General features: G+C 49.2%; 1 protein-coding gene across 3 annotated transcripts; it reads right to left on the reverse strand.

Moving 5' to 3' along the window:
• Positions 1–681: 681 nt before the first annotated feature.
• NEK9 (NIMA related kinase 9) lies at positions 682–18,857 on the reverse strand. 3 transcript variants are annotated; one of them, XM_040333386.1, is made up of 23 exons: positions 18,609–18,857; positions 15,424–15,601; positions 15,296–15,351; positions 13,820–13,890; positions 13,186–13,291; positions 12,073–12,204; positions 10,991–11,101; positions 10,542–10,606; positions 10,404–10,454; positions 10,126–10,318; positions 9,900–10,044; positions 8,547–8,747; positions 8,422–8,468; positions 8,134–8,289; positions 7,945–8,053; positions 7,704–7,865; positions 7,462–7,632; positions 7,313–7,372; positions 6,214–6,395; positions 5,971–6,117; positions 4,708–4,875; positions 1,974–2,027; positions 682–1,086 (listed from the first exon to the last, which is right to left on the reverse strand). In XM_040333386.1, exons 1-23 carry the CDS (start codon positions 18,774–18,776, stop codon positions 955–957), a joined length of 2,865 nt encoding a protein of 954 aa, XP_040189320.1. In that variant the 5' UTR covers positions 18,777–18,857; the 3' UTR covers positions 682–954. The 3 variants fall into 3 exon arrangements, with proteins under 3 accessions (XP_040189320.1, XP_040189318.1, XP_040189319.1); XM_040333384.1 differs by having other exon boundaries at positions 7,945–8,056; positions 18,609–18,856; XM_040333385.1 differs by having other exon boundaries at positions 1,974–2,024; positions 7,945–8,056; positions 18,609–18,855.
• Between the last annotated feature and the right edge of the window lie 755 nt (positions 18,858–19,612).

Genomic DNA, 19,612 nt, shown 5'->3' on the forward strand with positions numbered 1-19,612 from the left:
GGGCTTCTTCTATGGGTCACAGGAGTGCAATTTTGCACTCCTGTGACCAGTTTTCAGCAGAGAGCGAACTGCGTCATTGCGACAATAAAGTCTGGATCCACCAGGTGCCTTGACTGACACCGCTCTCAGCGAGACGCTGAGACGGCTGTGCGCCACAGCGCTACCCGTGAGCATGAAGGGGCAGAGCGGAGAGCTGCTGATTGACAGGCAGCAGCTCTCTGCTCGGGGATCTGATTTTTGATCACACGGTTCTCAGTGTAGAGGAGTTGGGGGACCGATGCTACATTCACCTAGGTAAGTATGAATATGGAAAAAAACCAAAACCTTTACTACTCTTTTAAATTAGATTTCTGAGGGGATTCGGCTTGGCTGGAGATAAAATGCACAACGTACACAGGGCCCTTTTTCATTTTTTTGATTGGATCAGAATGACATGCGAATCTAATCTATGCCTATCAGTTCGAATCTGCATAGAATTTGCATCAGTGTGAATCAGGACTCAATGGATAAAAAATAAATCCTACTCCTAGTCCCTGTTGGTAATGCAGAATGTTTTGGAGATCTGACTAGTATACAGAGAAGAGACATTATCATTACATAAGTTATATATACTCCAGAGAGCATTGGACCTTACAAACCGGTACCCCCAGCACACTATACGTGGTCAGGAATAGGCTGACATGGCATCCACACAGTGTTTTATTTCAACGTTACTGTGAGTAATGGCCAAGAAGCTGAATACTGAGCTGTGTACAGTGTGTCAGATGCTGAGGCGGTGCTCTTGCTCACTGTTTCGGCAGCCATCCACAGTAATAGCACTCGGCCTCTACAGCAAAGGCTGTGTACAACCATCGTCCAGTCTGGCAATAAATGTTCCACATGTGAGGCGGGCGTCTAGAGACAGTACTCGTATAAGGCACTAGAAAAAAGTTTGTGTGTCCATTGCAAGGGTTGTCACATGGGGGTCCCAGAGGCAGAACGACAGGGGTCAGCACCCAAGAAACACCATGACTCTGCATCTGAATCCTCCCGGGAGGTCTCCGCACTGCCAGCAGCTGGCGATAGTCCTTTTGCACAAAGCGCCACCTACAGGAAAGACAGTACACAGCTCTAAGTAAACAATAAAAAGTTACATTAGTTATAAAAGAGTCCGTGTGTAATGATTGTAGAAAAAAAGTCACAATCTGACCAGCATTTCCATTTACACTGGAGGAGTACAGAGAAGAGGATATGCGTGATGCTTCCTGCTTCTCTGTGTTTTAGAGGGAATTGTGGGTTGCAGCACATTTTATAGGTATATCTTTGTATAATTCCTGACAAAGCCAGGGGATGACAGCTCTTTGCTTCAGCACAGATCTGAAATATGAAAGGGGTTATAAGCCCTCATGTTTATAACCCTTTTTCAGGATGCATTAATGTGGAAAAAACATCTGACAGTTACCGGCCCCCCAGCCCCGTTTTACTTACCTGAGCCCTTGAAAGTCCCACGTCGAGAACACGCTTGATGTTTCCCCGGGGTTCTCGGCTCTTTATTGGATAGATTGATAGCAGCGCAGCCATTGGCTCCCGCTGCTGTCCATCAAATCCAATGACGTGGGGCCGAGTCCTGCACTACGCTTCTATGGACGCCAAATGCAGGACTCGGGAGCGTGCCCGCAAGGTAACCCCCTTGGGAGAGAGCTTCCCATAGGGGGTTATCTGAAGAGGGGAGGAGCCGAGACAGTAGCCAGGGGAAATCCGGAACACTGCAAAACGAGCTGCACAGTGGAGGTAAGTATGACGTTTAGGTTCGCTTAAAAAAAAAAAAATATATATATATATATATAGTATCACTTTAACTGCGTAAGCTGATCTTAGAATTGTTATAGTGAAATCTGATGACTTGAGTCAATTACTGCCTGTCAGCAACATACAGAACCAATCATCTGCCTCTTTGTATCCTATCAATGGTGGCCCCCATAATGGTCACTTACCTGTTTCTGAAGATTCTGTATAACCTCTCCATGGTGGCTGACTGTTTGACCCTGCTGGGAAAAAAAATAAAAAAACATTATACCAACAACATTAGTCTACAGCTCCACTTATCTCTAAATCTGTCTGGACAGCTTGCATGCCATTCCCTCCTCGCAACTTCTTCCCCATTGAGGGTGTCAAGTTAGAGAGAACTCTCCCCCTATCCATCCAATACCCCCCCCCCCCCCCTCGCAAAGTCAGAATAGAGAGCACACCTCTACCCCCCACACCCCGCCAAGTCTCACCCCTGCGGCTGGAGAGCACCTTTCCCGCCATGGTGTCAGGCTGCAGAGCACACCTGACACCTCCTTCCTGCACCCCCCCAAACCGGGTATCAGGCTAGCAAGCATGCTCTAACCCTCCACTACAGAGCACACTTCATTACCCACCACAGTCAGACTAGAGGGGGGGGGGGGGGAACTTTCCCACACATTCCACCAACAAAGTGTAATGCCGCATGCATACGATTGGAAATTCCGACAAGAAAACCATGGATTTTTCCTGACGGAATGTTGGCTCAAACTTGTGTTGCATACACACGGTCGCACAAATCTTGTCGGAAATTCCGACCGTCAAGAACGCGTGACGTACGACGAGCCGAGATCAATGAAGTTCAATAGGCAGTTCGGCTCTTCTGCTTGATTCTGAGCATGCGTGTTTTTTTTGCGCGTTGGAATTGCATACAGACAAGCGGATTTTCCGACAGGAACTTTTTCGTCTGAAAAATAGAGAACCAGCTCTCAATCTTTTGGTTCACCTCCCACCATGGTGTCAGACCGGGGGAAGACACCTCTCCCACGACTATTACGGTGTCAGGCTGGACAGCAAACTCAATCCACCCCTTCCCAAGCACTGTCACACCAGCCTCCTCCCGACCACACTATAGCCAAATGATGGTCTGTGATTGCGGTGTCCTTCAAACAAAGCTGATCCCTGATCGAGGTAAAGGGCCAATTGCAGCGACAGTTTACATTTGATCAGCTGTGATTGGGCAAAGCTGATCATATGGTAAACAAATGCCAGTTATTAGCAATTCCTTTCCTCAGCCCTGTTACTGTCTGAGGAAAGAAAAGCCAATAACTGGCTTTCCTGTGACAGGGCACATTTCCACTGATCATTAGTAGAGATCGACCGATATGGGTTTTTCTCTGGCCAATGACGATATTTCGAAATTGCGGCGGCTGATATATGATTCCGATTATTTTTTTATTTTTTTCCCCCTTCATCTCATAAAATCTGACAGTTAAGTAATAAGCGATACAGAAAATGTATTCAATTAAGCATTTATTAAACACAACATGCCTCCAATCAGTGCACTTGTATAATTTAGATAGGGGGAAAAAAAAAACACTATCTATCCATCTTAAATAATAAATACACAAAAACAGGTGGATGACAAAAAAAAAAAAAAAATGGGCTAACTTTACCATTTATTTTTTTCATTTATTAATGTGTATTTTTTTCCCCCCAAAAAATTGCGTTTGAAAGACCGCTGCGCAAATACGGTGCGACATAAAATATTAAAACAGACGTCATTTTATTCTCTAAAGTCTCTGCTTAGAAAAATATATATATTGGGGGGTTCCAATTGATTTTCTAGCAGAAAATACTGGATCTTTACTTGTAAGCAACACATGTCAGAAAAGATTGAGGCCCCTGTCACACTTATACGACTTGTCCCACGATTTGTGATGGCAAAGTAGCATGACAAGTTGTTTTCCATTATTTCCAATGACAACCATTCATATTAGTATGACTTCAAGTCGTTGCGACTTCAAAGTAGTCCCTGCAGTACTTTTGTCCGATTTTGATGCCACTTACACAGGCATTCTCTGAAATCACTGCAAAATTGCAGTAAAATCACGTGATTTTGAAGTTGCAGTAGTGTGAAAGGGGCCTCAAGTCTTTAAATGGTTAAACTGAGATCATCTACACACTGGTGTTCATTCCTTTGATAAGTAGAAACATTGCATCTCTTTGCTTCTTTTAACAGCATGTTCTCAGACTTGGCAGGCTGCCCAAATAGGACTCAGGGAGACTTCAGGTGACTTGCATTGACTTCTATTACATAAGTCACGCTGAGTCGCCCCGCAAGTCGGATCGCCCCTGTGTGAACCGGCTAGTGCATAAATTAATCAGCCTAATTTGCAATACAATCGGTCAATTAATAAAAAAAAAAAAAAAAAAAATTGTCCGATATATCAGTGGACCTCTAATCATTAGTGCCCTGATCATCAGTGACGCCTCATCACCACACATCAGCGAAGAAGAAAAATTACTTATTGCCAAAGTTTCATAACAAAACAAAATTTTATTTTTCAAAATTGTTGGTCTTTTTTCATTTGTTTAGCAAAAAATAAAAAACCCCAGTGGTGATTAATTACACCAAAATAATATTTGTGTCAACAAAATCATAAAAATTTCACGAGTACAGTGTTGCATGACCGTGCAATTGTCATTCAAAGTGTGACAACGCTGAAAGGTGGAAATTGGCCTGGGCAGAAAAGATTGAAAGTGTCTGGTAGGCAAGTGGCTAGAGAGCACACACTTCTTGTTGTGTCACACAAGCTGTCATGATGGGAATGGGCTCCGCTTTATACAGTATAAACAAAGATTGCTTTCAGATTTTAAATAAAAACGTATATAGCACAGCGGCCCTCTTCATTATAAACATACAACAGAATGGACGCTCACCTGCATCAGCACCTGCAATTTGTCCTCAAGCTCCTGAACTCTTAGCGTCAGCTGCGTGTTTTCTCGCCGTAGATTCTCCTGCTCACTCTTACAGGATGACACAAGAGTCTGCAGCCTTTGTACCTCCTCCTGCAGAGCATTACACGCACAGCTGGAGCCCTGCTGCTCCTGCAAACCAAGAGTAACATTTCAGGCCAGATTCTCACTAGCTGCGGCTCACAGCAGGGGGTCTGGTGTGTCCCTGTTCTCCATTTCAGGTGCGAATACGGCCCTAATATTTGCCTGAATTCGAACCTGAAACTAAGCCAAAAGACACACATGACCCTTTTCCAGTGCGAACCGCGGCCGCCCCAGAGGTGTGTACCCAGCCTTATATACAGTATGGAGTGCAGAGCTGGACGGGATGAAGGAAATCATATCAACTCTCATGCCCCCTGTCCAGTCTCCACATTGCCTCCCTCTCACCTGTTAAACCTCCTCTGTACTCCTACCTATCCGGTCTCCCCTGTATTCCCCCATATCCATCCTTCACATGGCCTCCCTCTCAACTGTAGAACCCACTTTGTATTTCCCCCATCCATCCTCCACATGGCCTCCCCTTGCAGAACCTACTTTGTACTCCCCCCCCCCCCCCCCATCCATCCTCCACATGGCCTCCCTCTCACCTGTAGAACCCACTTTGTACTTCCCCATCCATCCTCCACATGGCCTCCCCTTGTAGAACCTACTTTGTACCCCCCCCATCCATCCTCCACATGGCCTCCCTCTTACCTGGTGAACCTACTTCGTACTTCCCCCATCCATCCTCCACATGGCCTCTCTCTCACCCTTAGAACCTACTTTGTATTTCCCCATCCATCCTCCACATGGCCTCCCCTTGTAGAACCCACTTTGTACTTCTCCATCTATCCTCAACATGGCCTCCCTCTCACCTGTAGAACCTACTTTGTACTTCCCCATCCATCCCCCCCATATGGCCTCCATGTTACCTGTAGAACCTACTTTGTACTTCCCCCATCCATCCTCAACATGGCCTCCCTCTCACCTGTAGAACCTACTTTGTATTTCCCCATCCATCCTCCACATGACCTCCCTCTCACCTGTAGAACCTACTTTGTAATTCCCCATCCATCCCCCCCATATGGCCTCCATGTCACCTGTAGAACCTACTTTGTACTTCCCCAGCAGTCCTCCACATGTCCTCCCCCTCTAGAACCTACTTTGTACTTCCCCCATCCATCCTCCACATGGCCTCCCTCTCACCTGTAGAACCTCCTCTGTACTCTGTGACGTTGCTGACGGAGAGGCCTCTGTGTGCTGTGGAAGAGATGCCGATATAACCTGCGGCACATCCATACTTGCAGAGGATGGTGTATCTGGCATTGGGATAAACTCTGCTTCTTCCAGCTCCTGCAGATACACAAACCGAAGTTCATAGCTTTCAAATACACACAGAGCAATTAATAAGCAGAACCTAAACAAATGTATCTGGCATGGTCCTGTTACCTGCCGCAACCAGCTGGGACAAGCACTGCTCTCCATATTTTCTGTGGTGTTAAATGGACTGGTCTCTGGCTCCGCCTCCATTGTGCCACGGAACCCACCATCACTGGGCTCAGAAGACAGGCAATCCCGTGCGCTGTCAACCTCCACTTGTGCAGATCCCCCTGATGAGCAGCTCTGGGCAACTGTAAGTAAAAATATTCCCATCTCTTTATCAGAGCTACCCAGCAAATAAGCCCTGGTCCTGTAAGATGGCAGACCCCAACCTTTTTGGCACCAGAAACCAGTTTCACTGCAGTCAATTTACCCGGGGGGAGGGGCGGGGTTCAGGGTCAGGGATGGGCTATTGACGGAGTCTGTCCTCAGCACCCCCTTACATCAGTATCCTTAGTTCCCCTTCACATCACAGCCCCCCCTTTAAATGACAGTGCAGTATCCTTTACATCACAGTGCCCTTTACTTTAATGTAAAGGGGCCACGGTAATGTAAAGGGGACTGCTCTGTAAATCAGTGCAGTCCCTTTTATATTACAGTGCCCCTAGCAATCACAATGCCCCTGCAGTCTGCTGCCCCCCTTTCCCCTCTAATATGAAACTTTCCAATTCTAATTTTAATCTCTGCCTCTCCTGCACAGCACACAGGGCAGAGGCTGTTTTTAGTCCGTGTGTCCTCTCCCGGCTCCCCCACCCTCCTGATGATGTCACCCTATCGTCAGGGGGCAGGAAGAGCTCTCTATTCTGATTTGCAGCTCCTCCTGCCCCTGCCCTGATTGTATGACATCATTAGCCAGGTGGGCAGAGTTGCCGGAAAAGGACAAACCGGTATGGCTGCGCGGCAACTGTGGTCTGCGATAGCCCTGTGCAGACCGTGGTCAGCACTCATTTCCTGCTGTGCGGCCTGGTCAACAACAGGCCGTGGACAGCAGCCCGGGGGTTGGGGACCCCTGGCATAAGAGATGCAAAAGACTTAATGCCCTCCCCATGCCTTTAACCCTCTCCCCCAGCCTTCACTCACCAGTTCTGATACAACCCTCCCAGCCAACCTCTCATGGGGTTCGATAGACACCCCCCCCCCCCCCCCCCCATCCCAGCCAATCACTCACGGGTTCCAATAGACAGGCCACTGCTGTTTGACCGGATAGTCTTTGAGTTGAGGACTTTCTCTACGGGAAGAAAGCAGAGAGATCTTAGCATAAGAGGCTTAAAAATCTCATCATACCCCACCAACAAGACACAATTTCCAAATACTCACCCACAATGAGGATGGTGTTCCAGCCACGGCAAGAGAGCTCGGGCACATGATGTAATGAGCCAAATATCGGACGAGGCCACGAGGTACAGATGTCAGTGCCTTGAGGCCGTTCATTAGGAGTCATGGCTAGACGTCCATTTCCTCCGTTTCCCCAGGCAAATATGTGATTATCTGAGGAGAGAAATCCTTCATTAAAAAGTTCCACAGCACACAGTGCCGCTAGCACAGGCAGGTTTACTCACCAGCTGTAGCAGCAATGGTGAACTCATCCCCACAGGACACTATGATCACCTGTTTCCCTCCAAGAGGTCCTCCGAGCAGGTTAATGCCAAGATGTTTCCGGTAGTCTCCAACACCTAGCTGCCCACACTTGTTGGAACCAAACGTCAAGAGCCTGCCACGCTCTATTCAAGAAAGCAGAGGGAGTGTAAGTGACATGGGAAGATGACAAGGGACAGAGGGAAGACTATAGACACATCTCACCATCTATGGCAGCAGTGTGCGTCTTTCCCGGAGAGATGCTACGCACTTTATAGAAGGACAGCAGCTTGGCCAGCGTCAGGGAGGTGGTGTACGGCACCTCCTCATAGGTCTTCTGGAAGGAGAAGAAAGTTTGGTCACCCTGTGTAGTGAAATCCTCACATTTTAGTCAAGGAGTGGTCAGGCTCTCACCTCATGGTTAATTAATCCAGCCGTGCACTGGTTCAGCCCCAGCTTGTTGTGTTCATTCGAACCGCAGGCAAGAACTTTACCAGATTGTGTCAGGAGAAAACTGCCATCTGAGCCGCAGCTGACGCTCACAATGCAGAGGCCTCGCTGCACCTCCACCTGACACAGAGAGGAAAATTGGATGTGAAGAAAAACCTGATACAGTGTCCAAGTCCGAGAGCAGAGATTACAGCACAAGGCATACATAGATATAAAAACACTAGCACAGGACAAAGAGGGCTGAGGAGTCACCTTCTGAGGAGAGTAGACGTCATCTTCTGAGTCCAGGCCTAGGCGTCCTACAGGAGACATATAGATTACACCGAGCCCACCAGATCCAGAATGTCTTCATATAGAGAACACCACAGTACACTCACCATACTCTCCACAACCCCAGGAGTACACAGACTTGCTTCGCGTTAGCACCATGACGTGACTGTCACCACAGGACACCTGCTCAACTGGCTCATTCAAGAAGAAGTCTACCAGAATGGGCTCTAGAACCTCCGAGCCCTCAGCCTGACCCACGCCGAGGCAGCCATAATAGTCTGAGCCGAAAGAGTAGACCTGGCCTTCATCTGAAGAAGACATACAAGGTTAATGGGCTGAGGCCCCTCCACCATTATATATCATATCACTATCCTCATCATGTTTCCACTGCCTGGTTCAATGGTCACACTCTACAAATAATGGTTAAAGGTCTGATTGCAATTCATCTAAAGATGATGCTCATACAATTCACCTCCTTGCCAAGGGGTTGTAAAAGGTATATATTTTTTTTTTTTTAAAAACAACAAACATGTCATACCTCCACCGTGCAGTTCGTTTTGCACAGAGGCGAAGCAACCATCAACCGGAGAGAAAAGGAGCGGAGGGTGAAATCACAGAGCGTGGGGTGGAGCGGAGGGAGGAACCGCTGACAAGAATGGGGTGGATCAACCTCTTACAGGAGAAGCAGAGTGGAGCAAAGGGAGAAACTCCTTACAGGAGGAGTGGAGTAGAGGGACCACTGACAGAAGGACCAGAGAGGAGTGGAGCAGAGCGGAGGGAGGAACCGCTAACAGGAGGAGTGGAGTAGAGAGAGAAACCGATAACAGGAGGAGTGGAGTCGAGGGAGGAACCGCTAACAGGAGGAGTGGAGTAGAGGGAGGAACCGCTAACAGGAGGAGTGGAGTAGAGGGAGGAACCGCTAACAGGAGGAGTGGAGTAGAAGGAGGAACCGCTAACAGGAGAGGAGTGGAGCGACCGCGTTTACAGGAGAAGCAGAGTGGAGCGAAGGGAGGGACTCCTTACAGGACGAGTGGAGTAGAAGGATCACCGACAGGAGGAGTGGAGAGGAGAGGAGCGGAGGAACCGCCGACAGGAGGAGTGGAGTGGAGCGGAGGGAGGAACAGCCGACAGGAGGAGTGGAGTGGAGCGGAGGGAGGAACAGCCAACAGGAGGAGTGGAGTGGAGCGGAGGGAGGAACAGCCAACAGGAGGAGTGGAGTTGAGCGGAGGGAGGAACAGCCAACAGGAGGAGTGGAGTGGAGCCAATGTTTCAAAATCCGACTGCAATCCTTTTAAAGAAGATGCTTATAATTCACCTCCTTATCCACCCTTGATGTCCTCTCGCTTCCTCGTCAACATGAGGGGCCCCTTTTCCTCCCTTCATCCACCCCTCAGGGGCCCCTCTAACCTCATCCAGCCCTGAGGCTCCCTCTCATGTCTTCATCCACCCTTCATACTAACCTGTAATACACATAGTGAAATCCCCTCCACAGCTGACTTGTTTCATAGATTTGCCTTGCAGCTTCTCCACATGTTTTGGTTGTCGATAAGAGGCACGATCTCCATGGCCCAGCTGCCCATGCAGCTTTGATCCCCCTTGCATGTTCTAAGCAACGAGAATATATTATGGTATTGGATCCTGGCACATCTTGTGTTTACCCAACCCCCAGCAACTTGCAGCACTTACCACCCAGGTGTACAACTCCTTCTCCACAGTCACCACCGCAAAATGAGCATCTCCAGCACAGACCTGCCGCGCACGGCAACCACCTTTAAAAACGTCCAATTTCTGAGGAGTGGACTTTCCTCCTCCCCACACGTAAACTTCACTGCTTCGAGAGGTCACCACTGCAATTGGCGCCTCATTTACTGCGCCTGGCCTGGGAGAGAGAAGGGACTTGATGAGACATGGTACCAGCTGGGGATTAGCACAAGGGGCTGCTGCGCGTTCCAAAGCGCTCTCACCTGGAGCGTTTGTTGGACTTGTTCAGTAGGGAAACCTCTTCTTCCATTTCTCTGTGGAGAAACCAGAGCAAAAAAATTATCCTGCAAAGAGGACTACTGGAAAGAGCACATTAGAAGATGCACATCGTCCAGCCTCACCTCCCCCTCCGGGCCAGCAGAGGCCTCTCCAGGATCTCATCAGCACTCGGTCGCATATCTGGTTCCTGAATTAGAGAGAGAGGACACAGATGAGGCCAGAAAATACATTGTCAGCTTTCCACATTCAACCTCTGGAGTACACACCCGCTTCAAACATAGCCATACTACACTATATCAATTAGCTCCTGGACTATACACCAATTGTTATGCAAAAGACTGCACTAGATCGATCCGCTCCTGGAGTACACCACTAACCTGCTACACATAGGACCACACTACCTCACTCAGCTACAGGAGTACACACTAAATTGCTACACACAGGACCACACTACATATATCAGTTTCTCGAGGACACACTAACTTTCTACAGAAAAGGACCACACTATAACAAATCAGCTCCTGAACTAAGCAGTAACCTCCTACAATCAGCATCTGGAGTATACACTCACCTGCTCCAAACAGGACCGCACCACATCAACCATCTCCTGGGAGTAGACGCTGTTGTCCAGCTGCACTCCCCAGTTTCCTTGCACAATCTTCACACATAGATTCAGAGGATTCTGCAGGCAGTGAAGAATAAGATGATGAATGAATGGCTGACAGGGGAAGAGCAGGCGAAGCAACCACCAACCGGAGAGAAAAGGAGTGGAGGGTGAAATCACAGAGCGTGGGGTGGAGCGGAGGGAGGAACCGCTGACAAGAGTGGGGTGGAGCAACCCCTTACAGGAGAAGCAGAGTGGAGCAAAGGGAGGAACTCCTTACAGGAGAAGTGGAGTAGAGGGACCACTGACAGAAGGACCGGAGAGGAGTGGAGTAGAGAGAGAAACCGCTAACAGGAGGAGTGGAGTAGAGGGGGGAACCGCTAACAGGAGGAGTGGAGTAGAGGGAGGAACCGCTAACAGGAGGAGTGGAGTAGAGGGAGGAACCGCTAACAGGAGGAGTGGAGTAGAGAGAGAAACCGCTAACAGGAGGAGTGGAGTAGAGGGAGGAAACGCTAACAGGAGGAGTGGAGTAGAGGGAGGAACCGCTAACAGGAGGAGTGGAGTAGAGGGAGGAACCGCTAACAGGAGGAGTGGAGTAGAGGGCGGAACCACTGACAGGAGTGGAGCGACCGCGTTTACAGGAGAAGCAGAGTGGAGAGAAGGGAGGGACTTACAGGAGGAGTGGAGTAGAAGGACCACCGACAGGAGGAGTGGAGAGAAGCGGAGGAAGCGCCGACAGGAGGAGTGGAGAGGAGAGGAGCGGAGGAACCGCCGACAGGAGGAGTGGAGCGGAGCGGAGGGAGGAACAGCCGACAGGAGGAGTGGAGTGGAGCGGAGGGAGGAACAGCCGACAGGAGGAGTGGAGTGGAGTGGAGGGAGGAACAGCCGACAGGAGGAGTGGAGTGGAGTGGAGGGAGGAACAGCCGACAGGAGGAGTGGAGTGGAGCGGAGGGGAGGGAGGGAGGAACCGCCAACAGGAGGAGTGGAGTGGAGCGGAGGGGGGAACTGCTGGAAGGAGAAGAGTGTAGGAAAGGGAGATGGACACTTACCGTTGCATCAAAGGTTCTTGTCAGAGTCAGCAGCTCGTACAGCACACATCCTACTGCCCAGATGTCGGACTTAAAGCTGTACTTCACCCCCTGGCACAGCTCTGGGGACATGTAATACAGGGTGCCCACACACTGCAAACACATTATACATGTATGTGACCACAGCACTGGACTGTACAAACATATATACAACAATTTGTATCATCTGTAATGATGTATGTACACACAGACATGTCTGCCCATTACGTACTTTAGCTGTTTCTTGCTTGGCAGCACAACACAGTAGTTGTGCTTTAATGCCTCTTCTTATAATGCAAGTCTTTGTTTTAACTGATTCATTGAAAACCATGCCCTCCCTGTGAGGCTGTTATATACTCAGCACTGTATAAAATTTGGGATATAGCTATGTTTTGGTTATAAACAGAGAACTAGTCAGGAAGGGACATTTATAAAAAAAAAAAAAAAAAAAAAAAAAAAAAAAATCGGAATCTGCTCAACCACAATGACATATGCGAGATAGCATTTAAAAGGGTTGTAAAGAATTTTTTTTTCCCCCTAAATATCTTCCTTTACCTTAGTGCAGTCCTCCTTCACTTACCTCATCCTTCCATTTTGCTTTGAAATGTCCTTATTTCTTCTGAGAAATCCTCACTTCCTGTTCTTCTGTCTGTAACTCCACACAGTAATGCAAGGCTTTCTCCCTGGTGTGGAGAAAGCCTCTTGAGGGGGGAGGGGGCGAGCAGGAGAGTCAGGACGCTCTCTACTTTGCAGATAGTGAAAGGAGCTGTGTGTTAGTGGGCGTCCTGACACTCCTGCTCGCCCCCTCCCCCCTCAAGAGGCTTTCTCCACACCAGGGAGAAAGCCTTGCATTACTGTGTGGAGTTACAGACAGAAGAACAGGAAGTGAGGATTTCTCAGAAGAAATAAGGACATTTAAAAGCAAAATGGAAGGATGAGGTAAGTGAAGGAGGACTGCACTAAGGGAAAGGAAGATATTTAGGGAAAACTAATTTTTCCTTTACAACCCCTTTAATTGTATTCTCTTCCTGTCAGATTCGAAAACTGAAGAGATGCAAATAATTTCTTCTATATTCTATACAACAAGAGGCTTACCGTTTCTGCCATCGAGAACTCGGAGCCCAGCTGCTTTGCCAGTCCATAGTCTCCCAGTTTGATTAGGTTGGCTTTGGTTAAGAAGATGTTTAATGTCTTAATGTCTCTGTAAAGAGAAACTGGAGACGTTAACACGTACTAAAAAGCCACCCACCTCCATGATGTTACCAGTAGGGGTAGTGTGCCCACCATCACCTCTCCTCCATGACGTTACCAGTAGGGGTAGTGTGCCCACCATCACCTCTCCTCCATGATTTTACCAGTAGGGGTAGTGTGCCCACCATCACCTCTCCTCCATGACGTTACCAGTAGGGGTAGTGTGCCCACCATCACCTCTCCTCCATGACGTTACCAGTAGGGGTAGTGTGCCCACCATCACCTCTCCTCCATGATTTTACCAGTAGGGGTAGTGTGCCCACCATCACCTCTCCTCCATGATGTAACCGGTGGAGCAGTGTGCCCGCCATAACCTCCACTTTATCATTTTACCACTAGGAGCAGTGTACCCACTCCCCTTCAAGATGATACCACTAAGGGGCAGTGTACCCACCATCACCACCTTCCAACCAAAACCACTAGGGAGCAGTATATCTATCATTGCCCTATATAGTGACTATGGGACATGTACACTTACCTGTGAAGAATCCCAGCTCGGTGTATGCAACTCACCGCAGACACGATTTGAAAGAGATACCAAATGACCATCTGCAGAAAATAAATGTACATGTCACAATGACATACTGTTCTGCCCCTTGGTCCTTGACAAGTAAGGGCACTCTATACCCCCATTTCCAGTTCTCACCTCCTCCTGGGACTCTATACCCCCTCCTCCACTTGCCATCTACCATCTCCTTCTGGAACTATACTGTACATCCCTTTTCACTACCCACCACCTCCTCCTGGAACTCTATACCCCTTCCCCACCCACCACCATCTTCTGGAACTCTATACCCCCTTGCCCACTCACCATCTAGCACCTCCTTCTGAAACTATAGCGTACATTCCCTTTCACTACCCGCCACCTCCTCCTGAAACTCTATACCCCCCTTCCCCACCCACCATCTATCACCTTTTTCTGGAACTCTATACCACCCACCACCTCCTTCTGGAACTATACTGTACATCCCCTTGGTCCTTGACAAGTAAGGGCACCTTATACCCCACTTTCCACTTCTCACCTCCTCCACTCGCCATCGCCTGTACATCCCCTCGATAGCGAGTGGAGGAGGGGGTATAGAGTCCCACTACAGCACAGTGGTGTAGTGGTTAGAACTTTCACCTAGCAGCAAAAGGGTCGCTGGTTTAAATCCCGACCACGACACCATCTGCCTGGAGTTTGTATGTTCTCCCTGTCTCTGTGTGGGTTTCCTCTGGGTACTCCGGTTTCCTTCCACACTCCAAAGACATGCTGGTAGGTTAACTGGAACCTGTCCAAATTGGCCAAGTATATATGTGTGTACGACTGTGTGTCCCAAGCATGTTGAGATCCTACGGGGTAAATAACTGCACCAGCCAGGAAAATACTGGTTGCAAAAAGCGCCTAGTGGCGATTCAGTTTGCATGTGTAGCGCTATACAAGTCACTCATTCATTCATTCATTCATTCCTCACCACCTCCTCTTGGAATTCTAAACCCCCCTCCCCCACCTATCACCTTCTTCTGGAACTATACTGTATATCCCCTTTCACTATCCGCTAACTCCTCCTGGAATTATATACTTCTCCCCCCCACTTACCACCTTGCACCTCCTCCTGGAACTCCATACCCCGCTCCCTCCACCCACCACCTCTCACCTCCTCCTGGAACTCCATACCCCGCTCCCTCCACCTCTCACCTCCTCCTGGAACTCCATACCCCGCTCCCTCCACCCACCACCTCTCACCTCCTCCTGGAACTCCATACCCCGCTCCCTCCACCTCTCACCTCCTCCTGGAACTCCATACCCCGCTCCCTCCACCCACCACCTCTCACCTCCTCCTGGAACTCCATACCCCGCTCCCTCCACCCACCACCTCTCACCTCCTCCTGGAACTCCATACCCTGCTCCCTCCACCCACCACCTCCTCCCCTGGAACTCCATACCCCGCTCCCTCCACCCACCACCTCTCACCTCCTCCTGAAACAACTGGCTCTTCTGACGGACGATCTTGTCAAACAGATTACCACCTGTGAAAAAGGAGGATGGAGGTAAGAAGACAGTTCAGTTCCACAGAGAGGAGCAGCTGAAATTCAACTCACCATTGCAGTACTCCAGCTCGATCAGCAGTGTGTTGCTGTCCAGGAAGTGGTTATAATACGCTATGATGTTATCATGCTGGAGGAGGGACAAAATTACAATCTCATTCAGAGCATCGCGGCGTTCCTTTTCCGAAAGTCGAGCCAAGCCAACCTCCTTCCATACAACCAGCGAGTCATCCTTTAGTGAAACAGTTCCGAGCAAGAACAGTGTAAGAGAAGGGGAAATAATCCTCTACTAAAGTTTCATTGTGCTTTAACACACTGATAAAGTATCTTATATTTTTGGTCCCTGGCTCTCCTTGAAAAACCTTTCCCGCACCCTCCTCTCCCTGAAAAACCTTTCCCGCACCCTCTCCTCCCTGAGAAATCTTTCCTGCTTGGGGAGCCTTCCTCAAGCTCTCCCTAACATAGGCAGCCTTCCCCGCAACCCCTCTCGCCTATCTCCCCCCCCCCCACCCATCACCCTGAGAAACATTTCCTGCACCCTTCTACACAAAGAAGCTGGCGCCCTTTCTTCCTGAGAAACCTTTCCTGCCCTTCTTTCTTCTCCAGGAGCCTTTCCCACACTCCTTATCCCCAAGGAAACTATATGGCACCCCCTCCCCCTTCAACCTTTCCTGCCCATTTTTCTTCTTGGGGAGCCTTTCCCACACCCCTTCTCTCCAAGAAACCTTCCAGGCACCCCTTCTCTCTGAGAAACCTTTTCGGCCCCCTTTTTTCCCCTTCTCGTTGAGCCTTTAATGCCCCCCCCCCTTCTTCCCAAGAAGCCTATTTGGCCTCCCCATCACCCGAAGAAACATTTCCTGCACCCCTTCTACCCAAAGAACCTGGCACACCTTCTCCCTGAGAAACCTTTCCAGGCCCTTTTTCTTCTCAATGAGCCTTTCCCACACCCCTACTCCCCAAGGAACCTTCTGGCACCAGAATATAACAACACAATTACTAACATGTTTCGAGGGGAGATCCACTGAGGAAGAGGCAATCTCCCCTCGTAACGCGTCGTCCATTCAGCCTCCCCTTTTCTTCTCAATGAGCCTTTCCTACACCCCTTTTTCCCAAGGAAACTTTCTGGCACCTCTTTTAGGGGAGCCCTTCCCACACCTTTCTTCCCAAAGGAACCTGGCACACCCTTCTCCATAAAAAACTTTTATCGCCCTTCCTTCTCGCGAACAATTTCCCACACCATTCTCTGCAAGAAACCTTTCACCCCCTTTCTGCTCCGGGAGCCTTTCTCACAAGCCTTCTCTGCAAGGAACGGGCACCTCTTCTCCCCGAGAAACCTTTCCTGACCCTCTTACTTTTTGGGGAGCCTTTCCCACACCCTTTTTTCCCCCAGAGGAACCTGGCACCCCCTTTTTTCCAAGAAACATTTCCCGACCCTTTTTTTCTCTGGAGCCTTTCCCTCACCATTCTCTGCAAGGAACCTATCTGGCACCCCATTTTCTTCTTGATGAGCCTTTTCAAGACCCCTTCCTCCCAAGAAAACTTTCTGGCACCCCATTCCCCTGAGGAACTTTTCCCTCCCCTCTTTTCGAGGAACCTCTCCTGAACTATTCGCTGCAATGAACCTAATTGGCACCCCCTTTCCCTGAGAAACCTTTCCTGCCCCTCTTTCTTCTCCAGAGCCTTTCCTTCACTATTCTCTGCAAGGACTACAAAGAAAAAAGGAGGGAGCGCAAACCCCTAGTGCATGGGTGCTCAACCTGTGGCTCTCCAGCTGTTGCAAAACTACAATTCCCATAATGCCTCAGCCTTTGGGAGACATGCTTGTACCTGTCAGCGGCTTGCAATGCCTCATGGGAATTGTAGTTTCGCAACAGCTGGAGAGCCACAGGTTGAGCACCCATGCCCTAGTGCATTACCTTCAACACCAATTAAATTTATTAAACCCGCCAAAGTCATACTCGCAAACATGAGAAGATAAAATGCATGTCGAACACAAAACTCCAGTGACAGGAATATCACACCTCTAGGGTTGGGAAGATGACGTGTTTCGGTAGACACGCTCCCTTCCTCAGAGCTGATCCAACTGCATGAGGCCACCATTTACAGTATATACTCGCCAGGATCCCCCCCCCCCCTCCAACAGCTGCACTGGGCAGGACTAGAGCTGCACAATTAATCCTTAAAAAAAAAAAAAATTGATTCGAACGCCCCTCACGATTTTAATCCAGCATTTCCACAATTCATGTAACAAGTGCAGAGCCATTCTCTGCTCAGAGTTGTCACAAAAAAAAAAAAAAAGGCAGCTGGCAAAGTTTATCACAGCATTGCTCAGCGCTGAGAGATAAAAAGAAACATTGTATCATTTGGTTCTTTTAGAATTAAGATCAAAGGGATGCACTTCGGACTGTAAATTAGGTCAGTTTAAACACTTAAAAGGAGAAGTTCAGCCTGAGCTCGTTTGGCTGGGCTTCTCCTCTGGGTCACAGGAGTGCAATTCATTTTGCACTCCTGTGACCCTTTTTCAGCACAGAGCAGACTGAAGTCCACTCTGCTGACATCACCAATATCAGTCCAGACACCGCATCATGCCGACTCTGCTATATGAGGAGCAACCAATGTTAAGTATGGACGTCGTTCCCGCGTCAAATTTTGAATTTTTTACGTTGTTTGCGCAAGTTGTTCGCGAATAGGGCTGGACGTACTTTACGTTCACGTCGAAAGCAATGACGATTTGCGGCGGAATTTCGAGCATGGGCACTGGGATTCTTTCACGAACGACGCATGCGCCTTTATTGCCTTCCTTCCTTCCTTCCCATGCAAACTCCTCCCCGATGGGCCTTTTCTGTGCCCTTCCTCACCTCAAGGAGCCCTTTCCTGCTTCACCCTCTCAAAGAAACCTTTTTCCTGCTTCACCCTCCCCCCAGGAACCTTCTCCTGCTTTGCTCTCCCCCTGAGGAGCCATTCTCAAGCCCCTCCTGCCAAAATAGCCTTCTCTGATTCCGCCCCTGAGGAGCAGTGTGCAGTACCTCATTCTTCCAGTGGAGGAAACACCCACAAAAGAAGCATATGGTAATTTAGTCCTCTGTAAGGTGGAGAACCCCACCCCCAAGGAGTACACTTCAGGCAGAAAGAACCCCGCCCCCAGGGAGGTGCAATAAAGTGCCTCGGTCGCTAGACAGAGACAGCCCACCCTCCCCGTTCCACTCAGCGACCCGCCCCCGGGGAGGGGCAAGCACTACCTCGGTCCTCCGGTAGAGGGTGGCCTCCCCGTAGGCCCCGTGTCCCAGGACCCGGATGGGGATGTAGTGAAGCTCCTCCTGCTCGGGGCCGGCGCAGCTCCGCGCTGACTCTCCATAGTCCGAGTTGATGGAGTCGCAGTGCCGGTCATACCGGCCGAGGGCGGACATGGCGAGTTCAGCCGACTCTGCCCGCCGCCATATTGGACTCAGGCTGACCCGGAACTGCTGACCGCCCCGCTCACAGGCACGTGATCCAGAGCCGCCGCCATCTTTCTTAAGGGCAGGTGCCGAGCCGTAGAGCACGTGATTTTGCTAGGGACGCTGCTACTGTCTCTGACGTCGCAGCAAATGGGGCGGGGAGATGTAGTGTTGCTATTGCGGTGTCCTTCGATCGCGATTGGATTGAGAAGCCACAGGACCCGCCCAGAGGGCGGAGCTAACAACCAGCAGCCGTCTAGCTGATGAAATGTCACCCAGCAAATCAGATCTTTCTGGGCGGATCCCCATTATAGAGCCACAGTGTCGTCATGGATGTATGTTACTAGTAAAGTGACAGTTCAGTGCAGGAGGGGGCGGTGACTTTCTTCTGATAGTTCTCAGCACAGTTGGTTTGGTGTCCAAGCAATATCTCCAAAACACACCAGACCAAAATGCAGGACCCGGTCAGTTTTTGCGATTCGGCACTGCCGTCGCTTTAACTAACAATTGCGCGGTCGTGCGACGTGGCTCCCAAACAAAATTGGCGTCCTTTTTTCCCCACCAATAGAGCTTTCTTTTGGTGGAATTTGATCACCACTGCGGTTTTTATTTTTTGCGCTATAAACAAAAATAGAGCGACAATTTTGAAAAAAAAATGCAATATTTTTCCCTTTTTGCTATAATAAATATCCCCCAAAAATATATAAAAAACTTTTTTTTTCCTCAGTTTAGGCCGATACGTATTCTTCTACCTATTTTTGGTAAAAAAAATCGCAATAAGCGTTTATCGATTGGTTTGCGCAAAA

This window comes from Rana temporaria, chromosome 13 (genome assembly GCF_905171775.1).
Source record: "Rana temporaria chromosome 13, aRanTem1.1, whole genome shotgun sequence".
Lineage (NCBI taxonomy): Eukaryota > Metazoa > Chordata > Amphibia > Anura > Ranidae > Rana > Rana temporaria.

Bases quoted from the DNA above. Each gene is read 5' to 3' on its own strand.
- NEK9 (XM_040333384.1), bottom strand. From the start codon at position 18,776: ATGTCCGCCCTCGGCCGGTATGACCGGCACTGCGACTCCATCAACTCG. The intron at 15,602-18,608 runs GTAGTGCTTGCC...GTTTCACTAAAG, and splicing joins CCCTCTACCGGAGGACCGAG to GATGACTCGCTGGTTGTATG. The intron at 8,057-8,133 runs GTGAGAGCCTGA...TTCTCCTTCCAG, and splicing joins CTGGATTAATTAACCATGAG to AAGACCTATGAGGAGGTGCC.